General features: G+C 51.7%; 1 protein-coding gene across 1 annotated transcript in view; it reads left to right on the top strand.

The window, feature by feature from the left end:
* The window catches only part of zgc:153012 (uncharacterized protein LOC777626 homolog), a 20,841-nt gene that overhangs the window by 10,372 nt on the left and 7,969 nt on the right, over positions 1 to 2,500 (top strand). The window contains exon 3 of the mRNA XM_062517180.1: positions 1,687 to 2,429. Within this exon, the coding sequence (XP_062373164.1) occupies positions 1,687 to 2,429 (743 nt within the window). The remainder of the gene's footprint in view (positions 1 to 1,686; positions 2,430 to 2,500) is intronic.

Raw genomic sequence — 2,500 nt, 5'->3', positions numbered from 1 at the left:
ACATAATAGCATGCTTGTGCAAGACAGGAGCCTGATCGCACCTCTGGAGAGCTGTCAGTCTTACAAGCCCCTCCCCTCTCCCAGTGAGTCACTGGGGGGAAGGAAGGCTGATCAGCTGAGCCTCCTGCTCCAGTGTTTGGGGGAGTCCGGATGGGCTTTTCTGTTGGCTCACTTCTCTCTCCGACGCACAAACACACACACACACACACACACACACACACACACACACACACACACACACACACACACACACACACACACACACACACACACACACACACAAACACACACACTGTCGTGCATGTCCTATGTGCCATGTGTGTGAACGCATGCAAAAATGACACATGATAGCATGCTTTTATAGACACACATAGAAAAAACCAAGATCATGCCATGCTGATATACTGTACATTACACACGTTTCAAATCACATGCCTTCACACATACACACACACACACACACACACACACACACAGATAGATTGTTTTCATTAGTGGGGGGACAATGGAAACTTTTTGCCATTCATGTGGAGAGTGGGTGGGCAGAGAATGCAGAGTGCCGTGTGATTGGCCGAGACCGTGAGTAGGCGGGGAACGGAATGAAAGAGTGGCTGTGTTGGCCTATCACCGAAATTTGGCTGTGTATGTTTCTGTGTGTGTGTCCATGTGTGTTTGTTGTACATGAGCATGAGAGAGACACATTGTATGTATGTGGGTAGGTTTGTCTGTGTGAGGGACTTTTGTGAGCATTTGTGTATTTTGTTTTTGTATATGTGTGTGCCTTTGTGTATATGTGTGTGTGCGTCTTTAGAAAATGCTAATGTCCCAAGAGGGGACAACTGAAAAACACACACTACCCCACAGAAGGAGAGTGGTAGCCACAGGAGACACAGCTCCGTCTTAAACCCAGTCCCTGCCGAGCCAGCAATTATCCTGCAGACCATCCACATACGGAATTCATTTCCTGGGGAATCCGAGGCCAATGTTGCTGTACGTCTGTGGGGAGAGTTGGGCCTCCATATTGATGCATCACGTCCGGAGGAATTTTGGGATTACAGGAAGGACCTGCGGAGAGTGACGACCACACCCATCCGGCTCAGATTACCATAATCCTTGAGACATTCTGCAGACGCAGCGTGGACTGGCTTTATTACTGGGATTAGAGCAGATTAAGGGGCCGGATTAGGACTGACCAGCTAAGGGGAGACCTTGTGATTGGGATTTTGAGGAGCCTCCACTTACAATCGAACACACATTCACACAGACACACAAACACAAACATACAAACTCACACACTCTGAATGAAACTGAGCCGTTTTGTGTAGCTGTGTGTGTGAGACGGCAGGCCGGTGAGTTCAAGTGTGTGTGTGTGTGGGGGGGGGGGTGTGAGCTCTGACCCAGAAATGGATGGTGACTGAGAGCTGACTTATGCTGTAAATCAGACTGACAATCCACCTGTTGCTCTATGCGGACCCTCTCTCTCTCAGAGCGGCGCCGGAACAATCTGCACTTGGCTGCTCTTTTTTTAGTGCTGCCCTATGTTGGGAGTCACCCCGTCTCTCAGTTACCCGAGATTCACACGCCACCACTCCATTTGGTCTACCACAGGAAACGGTTAAATAGAAGGCTTTCTTTGCTTCAGTCTATGCTGTGGCTGTCTGGCTGTTGCTAAGCTAACCTTGTAAGGAAGATGTGGGCAAAGTCATCGTCTACTTCCTGTTTGTGAGACTTCCTGTCCGTTTAGAGACTGTGAGAGTAACCCCCGGGGCGGCGGACATGTTTGGCAGCGTGAAGAAGATCATATCTGCCTTTGAGACGCGCAGGCAGGCACGTCCGGCCTCTCTCCCTCCGCCGCTGCCCTCCTCCCTCAACTCATCCATTTCTTCGTCCCCTGTCTCAGCGTCCTCCCCGTCCACGTCCCTTGGTTCTCCTTCTTCCCCGTCCTCCTCTTCCTCCTCCTCTGTCCTGTCCAAGGTTTCTCCTCTTAACAGCCCTGTCAATCATGAGCCCAGACCCTATCCTCTCAGGGCATCATCTCCTGGCAAGCCCTGTCCGGGCTCCAACTCTTGTTCTTCGCCATCTGCGAAGCGATTGGCCCGGTTGTCTGTCCCACCAGCAGCTGAACCAATCATGTCACCTTTCCACACTACCTCTCCACCTTACCCACAGAGGACGGCAGAGAAAGTGGTTATGCGGGAAAGATGGAAAGATGGTGGTCGGGAGGGGACAGGGGGAAGCGTGCTCAGAGACGTCCCCCGGATGAGGGTGCGCGACTCCTGGCCCATCGGACAGCAGCAGTTTGGAGAGCGGTGGAGCCGCTACACCCAGACGGTTCCCCTCCGAGCAGACAGACACACTCAGACCTTATCCATCAGCGCAGGACCCAAGTCCACATCTGCCATTTGTCGGAAATCTGCATCTGCCTCAGGGTCCGCCACTATTATCTGTGTTGGATCCAAGTCAACACCTGTTGATGGACCAAAAATCCACTGTGGAACAG

This window comes from Sardina pilchardus, chromosome 16 (genome assembly GCF_963854185.1).
Source record: "Sardina pilchardus chromosome 16, fSarPil1.1, whole genome shotgun sequence".
Lineage (NCBI taxonomy): Eukaryota > Metazoa > Chordata > Actinopteri > Clupeiformes > Clupeidae > Sardina > Sardina pilchardus.
The sequence above is the reverse complement of the archived record's forward strand: the minus strand, read 5'-3'. Positions and strand labels throughout refer to the sequence as shown.